The 22,769-nt window shown below is 34.0% G+C and overlaps 1 protein-coding gene across 1 annotated transcript in view; it reads left to right on the top strand.

Annotated features, from left to right (window-relative positions):
- The window catches only part of LOC131950067 (uncharacterized), a 39,325-nt gene extending 20,276 nt beyond the window's left edge, over nucleotides 1-19,049 (top strand). The window contains exons 9-19 of the mRNA XM_059312105.1: nucleotides 1,400-1,473; nucleotides 1,991-2,067; nucleotides 4,648-4,793; nucleotides 6,240-6,375; nucleotides 12,638-12,728; nucleotides 14,829-14,902; nucleotides 15,326-15,457; nucleotides 16,365-16,484; nucleotides 17,693-17,763; nucleotides 18,655-18,790; nucleotides 18,954-19,049. Coding sequence (XP_059168088.1) covers nucleotides 1,400-1,473; nucleotides 1,991-2,067; nucleotides 4,648-4,793; nucleotides 6,240-6,375; nucleotides 12,638-12,728; nucleotides 14,829-14,902; nucleotides 15,326-15,457; nucleotides 16,365-16,484; nucleotides 17,693-17,763; nucleotides 18,655-18,790; nucleotides 18,954-19,049 — 1,153 coding nt within the window. The remainder of the gene's footprint in view (nucleotides 1-1,399; nucleotides 1,474-1,990; nucleotides 2,068-4,647; nucleotides 4,794-6,239; nucleotides 6,376-12,637; nucleotides 12,729-14,828; nucleotides 14,903-15,325; nucleotides 15,458-16,364; nucleotides 16,485-17,692; nucleotides 17,764-18,654; nucleotides 18,791-18,953) is intronic.
- The last annotated feature ends 3,720 nt before the right edge of the window (nucleotides 19,050-22,769 follow it).

The raw sequence follows: 22,769 nt of genomic DNA, 5'->3' as shown, positions 1-22,769 counted from the left end.
ACCTCCCCCCCCCTTCCCTCCGTCACACGTCGTCATATAATGCCAGACCCCCCTAAAATGACGTCACACAACCCCAATCAAAATTGCAGTTTCATTTTTTCTAAACATCGATATTTTTCTAAAATCTTGTCTGAACTCTGTCAAAAAAGAGTATTTTAATCAATTCCTATTACAATAAATTAAAACAGTTTTTTAAAACTCGAAATAACGTCTAAAATTCGTTTTCTAACATTGCTTTTTTTTATAAAGCAAAAGTGTGACGTCACACCATCTGACCCCCCCCCCCCCCCTCCCCCTCATCCCAAGCCGTCACGAAATTACGGACCCCCCCTCCCCCATACGAGTGTGACGTCATTTATGGACTACCCCTGGGTACTGCTACTCATCTGGGATAGGCACCTACAAAATCAAACAATTGCTGCCTTAAAGTTTGTTCTTGGTTGGACAAAAGCTATGGAATCAACCAAAAAGAAAACCACAAAAAAAAAAAAAAAAATCCAGGGTCATCGGCCTAAATAGCGCAGGACAAGTTGACACGAAATATTTAATAGAATTAAGAACGAAGCAAAAGAAATATATATATATATATATAGATTTCCTTATAAATATATTCTTAAAGACATTTCCTCCATTTGTCTAGAAAAATGAAAACAGTTAAGACTGAGGCTGTCCCAGGTAAATTCTATTCTGTTTCATTTTATTCTGTCTCTTGATTCTACCAATCTCATTCTTATTGTATTGTATACCAGGCTGCTTTTTATTGTTTTAAAGCATACATCCCCTCCCCACACACATAAACACACACACATAACCACAAACACACACACACACACACAAACACACACACACATACACTCACACGCACGAGCAACGGCTCACCTATAAGCATACATAAGCATTTGTTTAAGCACATATATAGGCATATACATATGTATATATATATATATATATATATATATATATATATATATATATATATATATATATATATATATATATATATATATATATATATATATATGTGTGTGTGTGTGTGTGTGTATGTGTGCGTGTGCATGTGTTGTATTTGGGTTTTGTCTTTATTTCTAGAAAACTACCTTTGGATAAACTTCCGTCACCTATATATGCATTAATGTCGTGTATTAGTATTGTATGTTTTGTTTATTTCCGAACGAAACCACCAAAACAGATACGTCAGTGCCCATCGCGAATCTAAAGGTCTACATACTGGGACACAACAAGGAATTCTTTCTTAACCAGTTCAAGGTAGTCACTAAAAAGTTTGAATAATTTTTTTCATTTTTCGTTCCTTTGAAATTTTATCGTGTGTTGACTTCAAGTATATTTTTAAAATGCTTAAAGACAGCTAATTTTTCTGTATTGATTTATATTATGACAGTATTTATATTCCACAGTCTATACCAACTGTGTATGATGGTGAAAAAGTTGAGAAAAAGTACACGGCTGGTACCTGTAAGTCGTTGGTTTCTTATTACATCGTCACTGTATTATGAATGAAATGTGTGTGAGAAAATAAGTTTATGTGTGTTAGTGGGTAAAGCATGAAGTTATCATGTGAATGTTGGAGGCCGTAACTTAAGTCTAAGTGGGATATTAACCCTTGATTTACTGAATTAGTGTCTGAATTAATTTTTTTTCTTAAAATAACAGATAATTATAACAAAATATTGTATACGCGTAACGAGTAAATCAGGGAATATATAAGTATTATAGTGCGTAACATAAGTATAGAAGGGTTTGACAAAAGTGACAAATAGTTCTAGAATAACGTGACGGAATGTTTGCCATCAGACCAATGTTCACTGTCCTATTAATTTAATTTTTTTATTTTTCTTAATTTCAAATTATTATTTTAAAATACGTTTAAAACATCAACAATCAAGAACTAACATCCCCATTATACATACATTTGTTCATATCTATTTGAACACCTTTTACACCATAAATGACCATTGGTCTACATCCCCAGATGACCATGCATGCATCCACGTCACACCGTGGCCCGAGAAAAAGCCTGTCAATTTGCTCAGCCTCTCATTTCTGGCGGTGAGGCGCGGATGTTTAATATGTATTGTTTTGTTTTTACTTTAGTTAAATCTTCCGTCTCTGGTGGGGTTCTTGTTGAATCGAGTAACTCAATCTTTCCAGAAATTTTTATTTCCAATGACAATGCAAGAGTATATAATTTCAAATCTAATTAGATATTACATCATTAATTATTTTAAATATATTTTAAATTTTTCTAGAGTCGGTAGCGAAGTTAGCTGTAACCACTTGGGAGAGGTGTGGGGGGGGGGGGAGACTGGTGTGTTGTAATCGTGAGTTTACACACCTGAAACTTAGTGACCGACGTTAATGAGACAGGTGTGTCGTCTAGAGTTAAGAGCGCTCGCTAATTATCTGATCTTAAACTAAAACCTCTAATAAATACATGATATATAAAAATAAATAAAGGTATTCATTTAAACAGTTTCAAGTTACATTTATCTTTGCAATTTAATTCCTAATTGTTAAAAAGTAAAAAAAAAATTGAGGTAAATACTTTTGTGAAATAAGGCTTTTAAAGTACTAAAAAGAGATTATTCGAAAATGTACTTGTTTAGATAATTTTTCAGCAAAACATGTTTTGACTACACAAAACGAAAGTGATTTATTTTTTAGTATTTTTACTTGCTGTCATATAATTTTAAAATCAGTACGATTATCCATATTTTTGTATGTAATGACTTTTTTTCTTTATTTAAAAATGGCGCAGCTAAAATTTGTAAAGTAAATTTTATTGTGCATGTTCTTTAAATATCTCAAGATGTTTATAACTTGGTTTTCAATAATTGTTACAACAAGACGCTAATTCATACCGGCAACACAATGTAAAATCTATAACTTAACTCTCTCTTCCTATACATGAAAAATACTGTTTTTATCTTATTCACTTCGGCTAATACATATTTTGCACATTCATATTATAATACGTTTATACATCAATAATACTCAATTTGTTACTTTGCACATATTAATAAACTAGATTTTGGGTTGAAACATGAATAAAAAAAAAACCTGAATATTTCTTGTTTTGACTAACCATGTTGAATTATTCTATTTCTTTAAGTTGGCTAAAGAAGAAATAATAGTATCACAAGGTAATTTGTTAACGTTTTCATATATTCTCTAGTAAAATGTGTTAATGTTGAGTCTAGCTTGGATTACTAACTTTGTATACGTATACACATTTTTATCATTGAAAGAAGTTGAGCCTAAGGCAATGAAAGTAATTTAACTTGCTTTTGAAGGTCTTCGTGAAATAAAAACTATTTAACTTGTTTTCAATTTATGCTTGAGTAAGTAAAATTTATTACAATAACAACGTAACAGTATCTAATTGCCAATCTAATTAGACATTACATAGTTAAAAATTACTTTAAATATTACTATAGTCAGTAGCAAAATTTGTTATTACGAATATTTGCTTAGGTAAATAACATTCATTCATTTTTTTCACATCTTCTCGTAGGTCCGGTAGCTGCGACTGTGGTCGGCTTTTTCAATCTGCTATGGGACAAACAAGTTGTAAAAGTCGTCATGATTAGCACAGAGAAAATCGATGTAAGTTGCAAAAACACACAAACATCAGAGTACTGCTCCATTATCCAATTAAATAGATAATAATTCTGATTTTTCCCAATGTAAAATGTGTTTTGAAACATGTAAGATTGGTATGGAAAATGACAGCGGTTTTGTTTATATTTTTTGTTCGATAACTTGAATATTTCTAAGGAGAAAATACTTTATCAAAAAATCATTTTTTTAGAATGAATACAGCTATTGGTCAATGAAAGATCAAAACATTGATTGCTATAGAGTGAAGACGGTGAAAACAGAAGTTTTTCTAGATTATACTATTCGGACTTTGGAAATCACAAAAGTAAATTGTATTTTATTTCAAAAGTTTATTCTTTTTTAAAACGGTATAAAATTTTAACTATTATTTCAAAGGTCGAGAGTGTAGTCCCGCTCTAAAATAGAACTAAAATAGTAGAAATAACAAATATTACGTCTGTGCGCATTGACAAAGTAAGATATAGATAGATATTTTGCTAAGCCTTTAAAGAAAAAAATTACGATATTTATTTTTGTTTGAACTTTAAAATTGTACTAAATGTAAAATTGCATGCTGTTATGTATCTGACAGTCACTAGTTCGGATAAAGTAGAGCTTACCCATTTCCATGACAAAGGTAGGCGTATATGAAGATAGCGTGGTCAGTGATATGAGCAGCTGAATTTGCTCTCCCTGATGTAAGTGACGAACCTATCAAAGCTTAGTGGGCTATGGGGCGTGACACCGATTCGAACCCGGGATCCGAACTTGAGACGACCGACCACGTTGTCTCATATAAATTTACATGGTGATAACAAGCATACACGAGATAAACGTAAACTAATAACAGCAACATAATTATAAGTACTACAACAAAGTCATACAACAAAGCAATTATAATTACACACCATATCGAAATTAAGGAAAGGATATTACAAAAACTCACATTAGCATAGGATGTGTTAGGTTTAATCGAATTTTCTGCCATCTATAAATATAATGCTTGTTTCTTTCTTCCCCCATAATAAGGACGACAACCCACCACGTCGTGTGACCCACTTCCAGTACACGGCATGGCCAGAAGACGGGTCTGACCCGTGTATGTGGAGTTTGGTTGACTTTGAACACAAGGTCTTCATAAACACACTAGAAACTATCACACTGGTGCATTCTGGGTAAGCTTTGAAAGACATAAAAACGACATATTTTACAACATGTATTAACTGTGACTATATATATATATATAAAAAAAAAAAATATATATATATATATATATATATATATATATATATATATATACATATATATAATTTAAATAATACTTTTTACTTTCTCTTATTTACGAAGTATAGAGAAAGTATTATAGTCGTGCAAAAAAAAAATCGAGATTTTTTCAAATCTCGACGGTTTACACCTCAATGATACGGAAAAACATAATTTTGCAATCTTGTCCGTATGTCTGTGTGTCTGTGTGTCTGTCTGTCTGTGTGTCCGTATGTAAACACGATCACTTGAGTACCGTTACAGCTAGGTTGATGAAATTTCAAATGTAAGTATTTTATCAAAATCGTAGATCCGTATAAACTTTTGAGCGATTTCCGATAACCAAAAGTGGTACTTTTCCTACTTTGAATTTTTCAAAACCCTATAACTTGAGTACTATTTCAGATAGATAAATGAAATTTCACATGTAAGTAAAAGATCTAATTCTCTACCTTCTGTAAAATTTTGAGTAATTTCCGTTGACAGGAAGTAGTAATTAACGCTACTTCAGATTTCTCAAAAAACTAATGTAAATTTTAAAAGTACTAATAATATTGCGCACTATTATGCGCTTTTTTTATTTGGCGTTTACTTTGTGTGCAATTAATTTGTCTACGAGATTTTATTCTATTTTTAAAACGTTAAGTATTTAAAATGGATTAAAAATCATGTCTATAGCCCGAGTTCCCGTCCCCTGTTATTTTGTACGAGCCGACCCGCTGCGTATCATACACCGCTATTTAGTTGTTTTTTTTTCTACTTTTCAGTAATTTATAATTTGTGAATTCGACAGTACCAATGCTGCCACTGAAAATATTTGCTTAAAAACACTAAACCCCCATTCCCCCCCCCCCCCCACGTGAAAGCAGCCTCCTCTTATTTACCTCCTCTAAGTTTAAAATCGTTTCAACCTAAATTATCTGCCCCTAATAGCCGTCACCAAACCCGTCTCTATGATTGTAAAATGTAAACAGCTTGAACCACAGCTCACCAGACCATGTGAGGGGGTGGGGGTGGTAGCGATAGAGAGGAAGAGAGGGGACTGTAAGGCGCGCTTGCAGCTTGTTTTCTAACGGCTCCCTGAAGAGAATTATATATATAGATAAGAATATTTCAGAAAGTTTAGGGGATATCACTCCCGGTTTATTTTGTTAGTAAAGTAGTTAATATGGTGGTTATATTTGATATACATTTTCTCGATTTAGTATTTATAGTACACATACATTCTATAAACTATTTTAGACAAATATAGCATTTAATACAGAGATAACAGAAGCGAGTCTGTACTTTATCAACTACTTCTGCCATTGTATATAGGCACCACATTAGACACATTATTCCCCGTGTGTACCTAACAGGACGGATACAACGAGAAGCTCCGTGTTTATAGCACTACACGATTTGATCCGTCAAGCCAAGCTGAACCAAGCCGTGGACTTTGTCGACACGGTCTCCAGACTCAGACACGACATGCCCAACACGGTTCAAACCTTTGTAAGTTCGACGCTCTACAACTCTGTTTTAAAAATATTCTAGTTTTAACTTTAGACTAGACTACCCGTCATCCGTTGGATAACTGTGGGTTTCGTGGGTAATCCATCAAAAAACATCACGTCTGTCACTCAGAGGCATGGCGACCCTTCCCGGCACCCGGGGACAAACTTTTCAATTTGAACCCCCCACCCCGCAAGATTTCGATTTGCACCCCCCCCCCAAACTTTTGATGTGCACCTCCCCCCCCCCCTCAAGATTTTGATTTGAACCCCCCCCCCCCACCCAAACTTTCGATTTGCATCCCCCCTCAACCTTTCAATTTATTTTTCCAACCCATTTTGGCGCCCCCTAAGGTCGGCGCCCGGGGACATATTCCCCCCCCCACCCCCCCCCCCCTCCTCGCTACGCTACTGCAGTGTCACTTATCGTCACAAAAAACAGACCCCACATTCAAAAATATGTTTTTTATCTTTTAAAAACAACGAAAACACCGATTTCGGACTATCCCTTCCTATACTGACGTCACAGGTGACCTACTCAACTCTACTTCACCTGCCCAGTGTCCCGCCAAGTTTTATCGTTTAAAAAACGATTCCAGCCGAGCATGTCTCTGACCACACTATCCTTTCATATGCTTAGGACAAAGAAACAGATGGAACTCCACTTCACCTGCCCTGTATCCTGCCAAGTTCAGATAGGCAACTTTATCATTCACATTAAAAAAAAAATGAAAAAAAAAATATCATTGACATATTGGTCTAGAACCTGTGCCACCCGCATGAGTGTCGACTACACTACCAACTTAGCTATTTACTCGTGCCGTCACAAGTGAATTTTTATACTATATTTTAAGTCTCCTTTTGCAACTTGATTTACGCTCATAGATCTAGATCTAAGTCTAGTAGTAGTAACTTTCAAATTAAATTGTATCTTAAATTAGCCAAACAAAGATTTATATAAAATAAAGAAGGTCTCGTTTGCTTAAGTCTTAAGTTTAGTTTTTCTTGCTAGATCTAGAATCTAGATCTAGATCTAATCATTAGCTACGCGAATAGGCCCGGAGCGAGCATTTCAAAATTACCATATTCCAAACAAAGATTTATATAAAATAATAAAGGTCTAAAATAGTTTAGTATACAGAAAATCATTATTTTCTAAATCTAGATAGAAAATTATCTATATTTTAGATCTACGACTGAGCTATATTTAGAATTTACGTTTATAATTTAGCAAAATTACCGGTATCGAAGCCGCGTATGAATCTTAAGCTACGCAAATAGGCCCTGGAATCAGCATTTCAAAATTTGCATAGTCGAAACAAAGATTTATACAAAATAATAAAGGTCTAAAATAGTTTAGTATATAGAAACTCATTATTATCTAAATCTAGATAGAATTATCTATATTCTAGATCTACGACTGGTTTGCTTAAGTCTCGTTTTTTTTGGATTGTATTTATAACTAATAAATCTTTGATTTGACCTAGATTCTAAATTCTAGATCTAGATCTATAAATAACTTTCTTGGACAGATTGTAGATCTAGAGAAATTTATCGTAAAACTAAATGAAAAAGACAGTTGAAAATTGATATAAGTGTTGGAACGTAATAAATACAGCAAACGGACGTATTGTTAAAGTTATGACCGACAGAAAATTAGATTTAGAACGCGTTAAACTTTTGAATGGGAACATAATTTTCTTCGATAGACGCCGCCATTTTATTGTACTAAAGAGTAAACAAAAAACTGTGACGTCACGGTCCCGCCGAGTGTAGTGGTCTTTCTGATCTTTTTAAAAAAATAGGGTTACTCTACCTATGAATAAATCAATAAATTAATTAACGTCTTTAAATAAAGGTGTGATTAACAGTCTGACTTAAAACAAAAATAATTCTCAACCTACATACTATTTTACAGCTCTCCACGATGAGTGCAACCATGTGCAATAGTTAATCAGCCAAACAAAAAAACAAACAAAAAAATAAATATTGAAACATGTAAACAAACTTGACTTTTAGTAGTATATAGATTATACACCAGAAATGTTTCTAATCATAATTAAAAGAAACCATTCTTTTTTACTTTCTCGTAAATACGAAGTATAGAGAAAGTCTTGTAATCGTGCAAAAAAAAAATCGAGATTTTTACAAATCTCGACGTTTTACACATCACTGATATGGAAAAACATAATTTTGCAATCTTGTCCGTATGTCTGTGTGTCTGTCTGTCTGTCTGTCTGTCTGTCTGTGTGTAAACACGATAACTTGAGTACCGTTACTGCTAGGTTAATGAAATTTTATATATAAGTATTTTATCAAAATCGTAGATTCGTATCAACTTTTGAGCGATTTTTGATAACCTGAAGTGGTACTTTTTCTACTTTGAATTTTTCAAAAGCCTATAACTTGAGTACTATTTCAGATAGATAAATGAAATTTAACGTGTAAGTAAAAGATCTAATTCTCTACCTTCTGTCAAATATTGAGTAATTTCCGTTGACCGGAAGTACTAATTTACGCAATTTCCGATTTCTCAAAAAATGCATGTAAATTTATAAAGTACTAATAATATTGCGCACTATTATGCACATTTTGTTTGGCGTTCGCTTGGTGCGCAATTTTTTTTTCTATGAGATTCTTTTCTATTTTTAAAAGTTTAAGTAATTAAAAATCATGTCTATATTCCAAGTTATATAAGAATACTAGCCGTCCCGGCCAGGCCCTGCTCTGGCTTCTGTGAAAAACCTTTCTGTTAAAGACCATTACCTGTGTGTTTAGTTATCATCATAAACACGGCATTGCCCACCCAAACCACAACCAACCAAAACAACAAAACGCAAACATAACGCTAACACAAATACAAATACAAACAAAAACAAAAACCTAACAACAAACCCAACCACAATCACAAACACCAATACAAACACAAAGAAAAAACAAACAAAAAAGCAAACGAAAACAAAAACCTAACAACAAATCCAACCACAGCCACAAACACCAATACGAACACAAAGAAAAAAACACAAACGAAAAAGCAAACGAAAACAAACCAAATCCAAACGCAAAACCAACCACAAACACAAATACAAACACAAACCCAAAGAAAAAAAACACAAACGAAAATGAAAAAGGAAAGAACAAAAACGAACCAAATCAAAACGCAACCACTAACGCAAAACCAACCTAAACACAAAGAAAACACTAACGCGAACATAAACGCAAAGTGCTCACAATCTAGCCGGGGCAGAATCGCCTGTTTCAGCTTAATAATCGACTATAGTACCCCAACTTATTCATAGTCTTTTGCACTCACTTAAACGAACGTAGGTGCCAAACCAAAGCAAATGAACAATTATAATACTACAAGCTTATTCGTAAAATACCTACAACATTTGCACTTGATCTATCCCCGCTAATTATGTAATTATTTTTTTTCCCAACACCAAAACAAAGTAATAAAAAGTAAATTCTTTTCCACTAATGGAATGTTTTATAAAGGGAAGTAATTGTGTTTTCCTAATTTATCAAAGGGAAGTAAGTGCTAAAGGACTAAATATAAATAATTTTCAGACATAATTAGAATTTTTGTTATTTTTTTAAAATTGTGTTTAATGAACATGCCGACAATTATTACTATCAGTTTGAAAAATTAAAATTATTTCCCAACACTTTCAATAGTAATTTTTTAACTGTTAAATTTAGACCATGAGATCGATAATAGTCTAACACTTAAATCCATAAAAGTATGTCAACGACAAACTTATTTTTACAAACAAATATACTGGATTCAGCTTTCTATATTAGATTCGAGAAAGTTTAGGGGAGATCACTCCCGGTTTATTTATTAACATGTTACAAGAAATGACATTTTTACTTTCTCGTATATTAGAAGTAGGCTATAGAGAAAGTCTTGTAATCGTGCAAAATAAAAATCGAGATTTTTACAAATCTTGACGTTTTACATCTCACTGATACGGAAAAACATAATTTTGCAATCTTGTCCGTATGTCTGTGTGTCTGTGTGTCTGTCTGTGTGTATGTGTAAACACGATAACTTGAGTACCGCAACAGCTAGGTTAATGAAATTTCATATATAAGTATTCTATGAAAATCGTAGATCCGTATCAACTTTTGAGCGATTTCCGATAACCGGAAGTGGTACTTTTGCTACTTTGAAATTGTCAAAAGCATATAACTTACGTACTATTTGAGATAGATAAACGAAATTTCACATGTAAGTTAAAAATTTAATTTTCTACCTTCTGTTAAATTTTGAGTCATTTCCGTTGACAGGAAGTAGTAATTTACGCTACTTCCGATTTCTAAAAAAACTAATGTAAATTTTTAAAATACTAATAATATTGCGCACTATTATGTACTTTTTTATTTGGCGTGAAATTCTTTTGTCTACGAGGTTTTTTTCTATTTTTTTAAACTTTAAGTATTTAAAATAGATTAAAAATCATGTCTATAGCCCGAGTTCCCATCCCCTGTTATTTTATATAAAAATATTCGAGAAAGTTTAGGGGAGATCACTCCCGGTTTATTGCACTTGCAATGTTTTCTCACTAGCTCTTTAGTATAAAAAAATAAAATAAAATAACGAACATTAAATGAAATATTTTAACAAATTGTCAAGATTTTTTCCTTCATCAAAAGATGTAAAATTATTTCTTGCATAAAATGTTTAAAACAAAAACGTAGCAAATTTATTCGCTAAATAAAGCATCAGATTTAGATTATTGTATAGCAAATTTTTAACTTGATATTAGATTCTAACTAATTCTAAATCAATATTAAACTACACTAATATTGTAATTGATAAAAAGAAAAAAGGAATTGATATTTTGGTTTCAAAATAACTCACACATGAGATGTTTTAGAATAGAGTCATCGAGTGAGCTAAAAAAAACATGTGTATATACGAGAAAAAGTGAGATATGAGTAGCCGGATTAACGGATTTAAATAAAAAAGAAAAACATACAACGGATCTAGTTAATAACACAACTCCTTTCTGAAACGCTCTACAGTTAATTTTTTCAATTGGAATCAAACATTACAAATGCATTAGGTTTATTTATACAACGTTAAAAAAACAAGCATTCTAATTATCACCAAACAATTTGTCATTGTTTCACAACTCTTGTTTAGTTTGGAGGAAGTGTACAACTGTTTAGTAAAATATAAAAAAAAAACTCCCAGTAAAAATTGAATTGTTATTAAGAATAATACTAGGACAATTGTTTAGATCACTGGATAATTTCTAACAGACGTTTTGTACTGTGTCATCACTGTCATCGATATTGTTGTATTCGCTGCATAGAGGAAGTGTTGGTAATATAAGTACACACTAGAAGATATGTGACACCAAAACTAAGTGGGGCAAACTAGGAGAGAGAGGAAGAGAGAGAGAGAGAAGGAGAGAGAGAGAGAAAAGGAGAGGGAGGAAGATAGAGATAGAGTGAGAGAGAGAGAGAGAGAGGGACAGAGGGAGGGAGAGAGAGAGACTTGTTACTTAACGAAACATGTGTCTTCCAGGAGAAGAACATGCTTCTTGACCAGGCCTCAGAGAGAAAGAGAGAGAGAGAGAGAGAGAGAGACTAGCTACTTGCATTTGTTTTCCAGGAGCAGTACATGTTCCTGCACCACGCCGCGCAGGCTGGCGTCGCCTGTACAGGCAGCTATACACACATCAGCGCCATATGTCTCAAACTACATCTCATGAGGAACCTCGTCGACGGGAAAAATAATTTTGAAAATGAATTCAATGTAAGTTTGTATTCAGTGGCTTTGCTTCTTCGTATTGTGATTGTAAATAAAAATATTTTGATGAAAACATCAATGCTCAATGAATAATTTTTTTTTTCGATTGCCAACACTCGGCAGCTCTTATTATGCGGGGGTATGGTTCCTTACAACTATATAATATGTTTAATAAATTATGTTTTCGACTATCAGATACAACCAGTATAGTGTGCCGGAATATCTCAAAGGAATACCATGCATTATCTTTTGTACCAGATTAGGTTGCCGAAACATAAATTAAAAAAGCATAGTTTGTAGTCATATCACTTAATAGACTCCATTTCCTCATCTACATTGGTTGCAGCCTCATTAGCCTCGGAATAGGTGCTTGGGTCAGCCAACCTAACCTTAATAAGAATTAGTTACACATTACCTACTGTGAAACATGTGCTTTTACAACATGATTTTTATTCAAGTAAATCACTATTAAATTGGTGTTCAATACCCATTATTTCAGAATCTGTTTAGTTTTGAGACACAACTTACTGGTGGTGTAGGGGACGTTACCCAAGATCCAAAAAGTAAAAATAGATTCTTCATTATACCAGGTAAGTGAATACCCATAGTAAAAATAGATTCCTCACTATACCAGGTAAGTGTATACCAACAGTAAAGATAGATTCAGAAATTCTATCAGGTAAGTGTGGAACATGAGTAAGATGGATTCACCAATCTAGAATCTAAGTATGTAAGAGGTGTAACACAACATTCGACATTGCACCAGGTAAGTGTGCAACGACATTAACTATAGTAAGTGTGAAAATAGATTTTATATTTTACTACTAAGTGTAAAGACAGATTCAACATTCTAATAGTTAAGTGTAAAAATAGGCTCAACATTCTATCACTCAGCGTAACGACTGATTAAACATTCTACATAGTAAGTGTAAATATAGAAACACCATTCTACTTGGTAAGAGTAAATTTTAGAATCGATATTCTACATGGTAAATGTAAATAAAGAATCGACATTCTACCTAGTAAGTGTAAATATAGAATCGACATTCTACCTAATAAAAAAAATATAGAATCGACATTCTACTTTCTACTTGGTCAGTGTAAGTATAGAATCGACGTAAACGCAAACGCAAACACAAGCGCAAACGCAAGCGAAAATGCAAACACAACCGTAACACAAACACAAACACAAACACAAAGACAAATGCAAATGCAAATGCAAATGCAAATGCAAATGCAAATGCAAATGCAAATGCAAATGCAAATGCAAATGCAAATGCAAATGCAAATGCAAATGCAAATGCAAATGCAAATGCAAATGCAAATGCAAATGCAAATGCAAATGCAAATGCAAATGCAAATGAAATTGCAAATGCAAATGCAAATGCAAATGCAAATGCAAATGCAAATGCAAATTCAAAAGCACAAGCACAAGCACAAGCACCAGCACACGCACACGTTCACGCGCGTGCAAATGCACAAGCACAAGCACATGCACATGCACATGCACATGCACATGCACGTGCACGTGCACATACACGTACACGTACACGTACACGTACACGTACACGAACACGAACACGAACACGAACACGTACACGTACACGTACACGAACACGTACACGTACACGTACACGTACACGTACACGTACACGTACACGTACACGTACACGTACACGTACACGTACACGTACACGTACACGTACACGTACACGTACACAACACGTACACGTACACGTACACGTACACGTACACGTACACGTACACATACACATACACATACGCATACGCATACGCATACGCATACGCATACGCATACGCATACGCATACGCATACGCATACGCATACGCATACCCATACCCATACACATACACATACATATACACATACACATACACATACACATACACATACACATACACATACACATACACATACACATACACATACACATACACATACACATACACATACACATACACATACACATACACATACACATACACATACACATACACATACACATACACATACACATACACATACACATACACATACACATACACATACACATACACATACACATACACATACACATACACATACACATACACATACACATACACATACACATACACATACACATACACATACACATACACATACACATACACATACACATACACATACACATACACATACACATACACATACACATACACATACACATACACATACACATACACATACACATACACATACACATACACATACACATACACATACACATACACATACAGACACAAACGCAAACGCAAACACAAACACAAACGGAAACGCAAATATAAACACAAGCATAAACACAAAACAAAATGTAAACGCTATGGCAAACGCATCACTTAACCACAAACACAAACGCTAATGCAAACGCAACACGCAAACGCAAACGCAAACAAAAATGCAAACACAAAATAAAATATAACCGCTAACGCTTTATTAAATTGCTTAATCAAACAAACGGCCGTGTATTCCATTAATTATGTTCTTATTGTCGTGAGTTGAAATGAAGCTTGAGAAACGAAGAAAAAGTAGCTATACTGTTGACTGACGAACGGAAGTAGCGAAATGACACAAGCGGCTTATACTATAAATTATTTCTGATCAATTAACTAATCTATGTATTGTTTAGACAAAAAGTATCAACCTCTTTTACGAGTGGATTCCCCCGGAGAAGAGGGCTATATCAATGCTGTCACATTACCTGTAAGACTCTGTTTTTTCGCTTAGTTTTTAAATGTTTTTAATTGTATACAATCCTAATATATAAAAGCCCATTGCGCACTTGTCTCTCTCTCTCTCTGTTCGCAATATTTTTGAGGCTATATAATCAGTATGTTCAGCGATATATCGAGCACTTAACGATACGGACTTTTGTTGAAAATAATATAGTGGATGTTATAAATGTACAAACTAATTTTTATTTAAAGAAAGAAAATAAAAATTTAGCAATATACAATTGTAGAAACACATTATAAATTATGCAATCGGAAAAGTGTTTATGGTTGTGACAAGATTGACTTGTACTTGATTATTGGGCTATTAATGATTTGTTCTTGATTATTGAGCTAACAATAATTTATACTTGATTATTCGGCTATTATTGATTTGTATCCCATATAAAACCAGAGCCTGTACACCCAGACCAAACAGTTTCTGACCCAGCTGCCCATGCCCACTACGGTCAATGATTTCTGGAGACTGGTCACACAGTATAACGTCTCCTTGATTGTTGCTTTTAAATCCTATGAAAAGGACAAGGTAGGTGTATGTGTGTGTGTATGTGTGTGTGTATGTGTGTGTGTGTGTATGTGTGTGTGTGTGTGTGTGCTGCAGTAAACGTAATTTTTTTAAAATCCTACGGTCCATGGAACAAGAGAATGAGAGTAGACCAGTTGCAGTATGAAGCGATAATGTGGTTATTACTATGCCAAACCGCCTTTAGATTCCTTAACGTGAGACAGGTACCCATTAAAAGCTGAGTGGACTCAAACCAGGGATCCGAACTCGAGGCTCGAGTTATCAGTTAACAGCTCTACCATTTAACCGCTATCCTAATTGAGTGCTGTAGTGTAGTGTTTTATGCCAGGTTAAACATTAATAATAGAAGCTAATAATAGAAGCTAATAATAGAAGCAAATAATAGAAGCCAATAATAGAAGCTAGTAATAAAAGTTAATAATAGAAGCTATTAATAGAAGTTAATAATAGAAGCAAATAATAGAAGCTAATATTAGAAACTAATAATAGAAGCTAATAATAGAAGCTAAAAATAGAAGCTATTAATAGAAGCTAAAAATAGAAGCTAATAATAGAAGCTAATAATAGAAGCTAATAATAGAAGCGTTCTGTGTCGAATTCGGCTTGTGACCAGGGGTAAGAGCTTGGTTCAGATGTTTAAAAATATATCGAGCTGTATATAGGTACCCGACTCAAGCCAACCAAACATAAAATATGGTGAAAGGCTTACAAGTAACTGAAGAAGCCGAGACGGAATGTTGACTTGATGAGGTGGACTGGAAAAATCTGATGTTGTCACTTCTGCAGCGAGTGGTTTCTTGGCGGCCTAATATACAGTTTGTTATACCAAAATCTAAAGCACCCCAACCTTCAACGTGTAAATGTTGAAATAAAGTTAACAAAAAAAACATGTTTTTTTTTTCTCCAGTCCTTAGCTATCTACTTACCCGAAGAACAAGGCCAGCCGTTACAATGTGGGAACATAGCTGTCAATGTCGAGTCAGTAACAACAGCACCAACATGGACAGAAATGAAGCTTACCGTTAAGGTAATGTTGCACAATACACTGCTGACATCTTACACTTTGTTTGAGAACTATATAGCGTACGCTTTTCATCATATAAACGCGAAATATGCAATTAAGATGTTACACAAAAATACATATATATATATATATATATATATATATATATATATATATATATATATATATATAAATATAAATATAAATATAAATATAAATATAAATATAAATATATATATATATATATATATATATATATATATATATATATATATATATATATATATATATATATATGTAACTATTAAAACATGCATATACATATATATTCATATACAGATATATATATATATATGCATAGAAGTTTGTTTATATAAAATATAAATGTTGGTGTATATTAAAATGTCTACATAGTGTTTATGTTTGTGTTTCGGGATTTTTAAGTTTACTAGTATTAATATGCTGCTTTGAATTTTTCATTTTTCACCAATATTTTTTACAATGTAAGAAAGGACACTGTAGCTCGAACTTAATTTAAAAAAAAAATTCATAAAAAACGTTTTAATAACAAGCTTTTATGTAATGATGCACTAAAAAGTAGAAAATAAATTATAGACTACTATTTAAATAACTATAAAGAAAAGCGTGGGTCACTTTAGTATCTATTGGATACCTTTACTAATGTTAAGGAAGACACCCACGCTTTTCTTTATAGTTATTTAAATAGTAGTCTATAATTTATTTTCTACTTTTTAGTGCATCATAACATAAAAGCTTGTTATTAAAACGTTTTTTATGAATTTTTTTTCAGTACTTTACATGTTTTATCTACAATAGAGTTACATGACTAAAAACCATTGCGCGCCTACTGAATATCACGTTCAGTAGGCGCGCAATGGTTTTTGAACGCAGCCATTACGAGGTCGTGATGGCACAGCTATTGATGACGCGTGTGGTGTGGTTGGCTAGACATGCCTACTAATTCGGTCCAAATTTTAATTAATTCATAAAAAATCAATTAGGCACCCAATTAAGTCAAATTTAGTTTCAGATTGCATTGTCTTCATGTCTTGACCCACGTGCCAACTGTGAATCGTGTCGGTCAAGTAGAACTGTCCGAATTTTCACTCCTGCGTTTCCGTCTAGACTGACGACTGACGACAGACTGACGAGGAAGTGAGTTAAATAAAAGCTTGTAAAAAAAAAAAAACATTTCTGTTCCTTTCTCTTAGGGGAAACAAACGCAAGAAGTGACTCATCTCACGTTTACAGAGCGTCATATCGAACCCAAAAATCTCCTGCCGTTTGTTCAATACGCGCGCACGTTGAGAACTCCGGATAAGTCAGTAGTTTACACGTGCAGGCAAGTGTGTTGGTTATGCGTTTTATTTATTTATAGCAACCATATGCGTAATTGTACATGCATGCATGTTTGAATTGTGTGTTGTCTTTGGTATTGAATATAAGCTTTAACTTACGCCCATCCACCACTAGCTAGACTAAATCTATAACATCAGATAGCATCGTCACCTTTAACCCCCCGACATACACAGTTCCATTAAAGTCACCAACGCAGTATATAGACCGATAGATCTTTAACTGAGACGTCGTGGTGGTGTGGTAGAGCGATCGGTCCGGACATTCCTGACTCTATCCAGGCTTGATGGGTACATGACTGGTGTTTCCGGACATTCCTGACTCTATCCAGGCTTGATAGGTACATGACTGGTGTTTCCGGACATTTCTGACTCTATCCAGGCTTGATGGGTACATGACTGGCGTTGGGGAAAGTAAAGGCGGATGGGGATAGTTTAGCCCCACATTCATATACCAGTGTAAAAAAGGTTATGAAATATACTCCCTTTTCCATATGGATCGTAGAACTTAAGCCTACTTAGTGTTGTATCTAGGATACGTAATACATGGTGTAGTTCCCCCCCCCCCCTCCATCCATCGCCATTCTTTTTACAACAACACCAACGTAAAAGTTTACATCTACGAGTCAAATAGAAATTAAGTAAAGTACAAAACTTACTTAACCATACTATTTTTAACTACTGTAGATAATTAGATATTTGCAGATATAACTGGAGAACTGCAGTAATATTTATAGATGACCATCTGAAGTAAACAAACTTAACTCAGACCTTTGAACTTTAACCTTATGTTTGTATTTTTAATTGTTTTTTCCAAGAAACGGTGCTGAACTGAGTGGACTGGCCTATGTTGTGACAACTCTGATGGGCAGACTGGACCAAGAGAACTATTTGACCGTTCCTGTTGTTGTTGCTAAAGTCAAATCCATCAGACCGCACGCCATTCCTACACTTGTAAGTCTAACCAATTATTTTCCTTATCTTACGTTGTCCAAGTACTTGTGTACATTCAATGTGTGCCAATCTACACTTTGCAAATGTTTTCGATTTTTTTTTTCTAATTTATGCAACACATACAAAAAAGCCTATGATATATATGTTCGTTGTTTACCTACAGCAACAGTATATACTTGTGTACGAGACAATGAAACTCTACACTGAAGCAGTGATCTCTACAGAGAGGCATCGTGCAGAGTACAGCTCAACTGTCTGATGTGTGTATGCCCTGAGTATCAACATTGGAAGTCATAGACTCTACTGTTACATATTCTGCATCGCATGTGTTTTATCATGCGCTTTCATTGAGTTTTGTTTTAATTTTTTTAAAATGCGTTACAACACTAATTTCAATTTGAACTCTTCTTTACAAATATTATTCGTATTATAATTTTCATACTTAAATATTTTTAAAAAATATGTTACAGTTTTCAAAGTATTCTATTAAACATAAATTTAAAAGTTGGAAATGAATTTATTTTTCTTTACACAGTGTTTTACTATCTTATTTTTAACATTTAATTAAATGTTTAAACTGGAAATGTGAAAATTGCAACTTAATTTTAATTTGTAATGAATAATGTGTTTGACATGGTTTAGTAGCGTATACAACGGTTATAAGTGCAGTTAATGTTAATCATTGTGGCCAACTTAGATCCACAGTACAATCATCGTATCCATCACAATTTTCATGTGCATGCCAGGTAAACTTTAGGATGTATTTAAATAATAAGACGTCTCCCATTTCATTATAAACAACCTATTGTTGCAGGCAACTACAAATAGTGTACATGGTGTTTTGTTAAGGTCTTACATAACATTAGCTAAAAAACAAATAAACATCACAAATCAAAATTAGAATACGGTATCTAATGAAACGGTATTACAGAAAAACAACTTTTGCTTTAAAAAAATGCAGTATTATTTTATAGTTTATCTTTCCTTGAGTAAAATGTTTTTATTTCTCTATTAACAATTGTGTCATGAGTTGTGTAATATTTTTTTCACGGCTTCATGTTGTACAGTAATTAGTTGTACGTATCACATGCTTCGTTAATGGAAGATAATTTTTTTCACACTTCTCTGTCATGGTCGGGGTGCCTATTTTGTAGATAAAAGGTCATTATTACTATGGTGAAATTAAAGTAACTTACGTCACCATAAGACCTTAAAATACATACGAAAATCTCCATATGAGAGAATCGGGATAAAGTTTGGTACTGTCCACACTGACAAAATAGGTCACAAGGGCATTAGAAAATGGCTGCCTCCGGTCATCAGGAGAAAAAAAGTATAATGTTGTTTGAAAAACGGAGGCAGTTGGTAAACCTAACAGGAAATCTTCACTGATTCATAAAACCGGTGTCAAATTATATTGACCAAACACATGAAAAAGGTGAAAGGTACAAAGGAATCGACTCTAACTCTATTAGTTGAACTGTGAAAGTGGGGATAAATAGACTGTCGACTCCCGCCTTTTGCCTTTACCCACAAGTTAGAAGTGATTCAGGCGGTGCTGCCATTCACTAACAGAATTGAAGCATTGATGCGTAACGGCAAACAACAGAAAACCACAGTCCAACTACCTAAAAGAACGTCCGACAAGGCGTCGGTCTGTGTTCACTTTTGGAACCAGACGGTCCATAGGGAAAGTGAAGTAGAGTTAACGTGTTTCTGTCACCTCGGCATATGAGTGGATAGTGTGGTTAGCCGCCTTTACTTTCCCTAACTCGAGTTAGGTACTCATTAGTGCTGGGTGAAATCATGAACGTTCTACCGACTTGAACTCCAAACAGTTGAGTTAGAAGTCTAGGTATTTATCGCTAGACCACGCTGTTGATGTAGCGTGAGGGTAAACAAGAAAAACAACTCACACGCTAAACATTCAAATGACATAACACAAAGTTTTTCGATTAAAACTTTAAAAAACCGTTTAGTATACAAAACGAGCATAACTGCAATTCTGTTAACATTTTAAATTATTTTATTTGTAAAATGTATTAGCATGAAATATAGTTATTAAGTAGACATGTGAAGATTCAGCTAAATCAATATTTTGGCTAACGAAAAACCAATAAACAACGTGATTTGAACTGTAGACCCTGCATTATAAAAGGCCTGATTAAAACACACCCAAGTTTGACCTTTGTTACTCATGTAGTGTGGAAATGAGCAGACCAAAATATATAAAATACGCTAAATTACCTAAAATAGGCTTTAAGCTGAAAAAAAAGTGTTTTGTTAATATTACAACGAAATTAAATTATCTTTTCTGTAGACTATAGAATATATTGTAATGATTAAACATTTTTTTTACATTTTTTTTTACATCCAGTCATTTTCTTGAGTGAACAGTATTGCGTCCCTTGTCTATGTATACATCTCCATTACACAAGTTTTCAAATGTGTGTAAGAACACACATTTATTCAATTGTATTTTGCCTACACTCTAGTAAAGTTACTTTAAATTCCTTTACAGTCCGTCGTAAATTTTAATATCAAACATTGAATGTGTCCATTAAAAAACACTTTAGAAACAGAAAAAACAAACAATTTCCAATGTAGTACAGTATCGTAAAGGCATAGTACAGACCAAAACTAAATTAACTCATATATTTAAAATCTTGTTACATAAATGTAACAGGGACTTATATACAGAGCATGTTACACAGAAAAAGATCCAATTAAAACACATATGCATAAAAAACTCATATTACTAAGACTCACAGACCCATATAACACAGATCAATTAAATAGACCCAAGTTTAAACTATCTTAACTTGTTAATTCATTAGATCGCCTTTTCCACAAATATGGATGAACGCATTTAAAAAAAAAAGCCCTAAAAAACAATTTTTCGAATGTACGCTTGCCCGAACGCGACAAACGCCCGAATGGACACTTGACCAAATGCGACGAACACCCGAATGGACGCATGCGCAAATACGACATACGCCCGAATATCACTTGCCCGAATGCGAAATGATTGTATTTCTAGAACTCGTCGAGAGTTGGAACATCCGTTTGGTTGCGGCAAATTAAATTGTAAACAGTGGATCTCTTACAAGAAGTGATGTGAAGGGGAGGGAAGTTGGGTCCCTCACTTGTAGCCTCCCCTGATTGTGTTATCCAAAGACCGGTACTGCTAATGTGTACATAGTTGTAGCCCTTGACTGTGTTGTGTTATGGAATGATAGGTGTTCACGTGGAGACTGATAGTTGACGTGTGCTGTGTCGTGTGTATGTGTACGACAGTTGGTTGCGGAGTTTGGCAGTAGAGTTGACCTGTTTGCTGGGGATTGTTAAATATCTGGTTATTGTATTTTGTTTTATTTATCTTTTAAAATAAACTTGTTATTATAAAACTAAATTATTTTTATTAAGTATCTTGTATAGTTTTGTATGTCATATTATTGTTTGAAAACGGATCATTTAGTAAACCTAACAGGAGATCTTAACTGATTCATAAAGCCTGTGTCAAATTATATTGACCAAACACATGAAAAAGGTGAATGATACAAAGGAATCGACTCTAACTCTTTTAGTTGAACTGTAAAAGTGGTGATAAATAGACTGTCGACTCCCACCTTTTGCCTTCACAAGACAACCCACCCGATAAACTAAAAGTTGTGTAGGCGGTGAGCACAAAACACCCTTTACCCACAAGTTAGAAGTAACACATGTGGTACTGTCATTCACTAACAGAATGGAAGCATTGATGAGTAACGGCAAACAACAGAAAGCCACAGTCCAACTACCTACAAGAAAGTCTGACAAGGCGTATGTCTGTGTTCACTTTTGGAACCTGACGGTCCATAGGGAAAGTGAAGTAGAGTTAACGTGTTTCTGTGACCTCTGCATATGAGTGTGGTCAGCCGCATTTACTTTCCCTAACGTGAGTGAGATACTCATCAGAGCTTGCTGACCTGAACCCAGT

The sequence above is a fragment of the Physella acuta genome, unplaced genomic scaffold (genome assembly GCF_028476545.2).
Source record: "Physella acuta isolate Inbredline_101_S28 unplaced genomic scaffold, ASM2847654v3 ptg000732l, whole genome shotgun sequence".
In the NCBI taxonomy this organism is placed as follows: Eukaryota; Metazoa; Mollusca; class Gastropoda; family Physidae; genus Physella; species Physella acuta.
The sequence above is the reverse complement of the archived record's forward strand: the minus strand, read 5'-3'. Positions and strand labels throughout refer to the sequence as shown.